Source organism: Apaloderma vittatum, unplaced genomic scaffold (genome assembly GCF_000703405.1).
Source record: "Apaloderma vittatum isolate BGI_N311 unplaced genomic scaffold, ASM70340v1 scaffold16009, whole genome shotgun sequence".
NCBI classification, from domain to species: domain Eukaryota; kingdom Metazoa; phylum Chordata; class Aves; order Trogoniformes; family Trogonidae; genus Apaloderma; species Apaloderma vittatum.
This window is the reverse complement of record NW_009737094.1, coordinates 981-1277: the sequence shown is the minus strand read 5'-3', so window position 1 is coordinate 1277 and position 297 is coordinate 981. Positions and strand designations below refer to the sequence as shown.

The 297-nt window shown below is 59.6% G+C and overlaps 1 protein-coding gene across 1 annotated transcript in view; it reads right to left on the bottom strand.

Annotated features, from left to right (window-relative positions):
* The window catches only part of LOC104279810 (zinc finger protein 469-like), a gene marked incomplete at its 5' end in the record, with an annotated part of 11599 nt that overhangs the window by 10326 nt on the left and 976 nt on the right, over positions 1-297 (bottom strand). The window contains 1 exon segment of the mRNA XM_009877225.1: positions 2-297. Within this exon segment, the coding sequence (XP_009875527.1) occupies positions 2-297 (296 nt within the window).

Here is a 297-nt window from a genome sequence, read left to right as displayed (position 1 = left end):
TCCCTGTCCAGTCCATCCGAGCACCCTTTGGCCACCTCTGCACCAGGTTTGTGGAACGGGCTCGCCGGGCTGCATTTCAGGAGGTTGTCATCTTTCAGGGCGTCAGGAGGGAAGTGGAGGGACTTGACGGAGTCTGGAGGGTGGTAATGAAGAGAGCTGGAGCTCAGGATGTCAGAGGGGTGGAAGGTTTTGTTGCCATCCTTGGGATGGCAAGGGTGCTGGAAGAAGGGAGAGGGGGTCAGCGCCCCCGATATCTGGCTGTCTTCGAAGGTGGGGTTGAGCGGCCTGCTGGACATG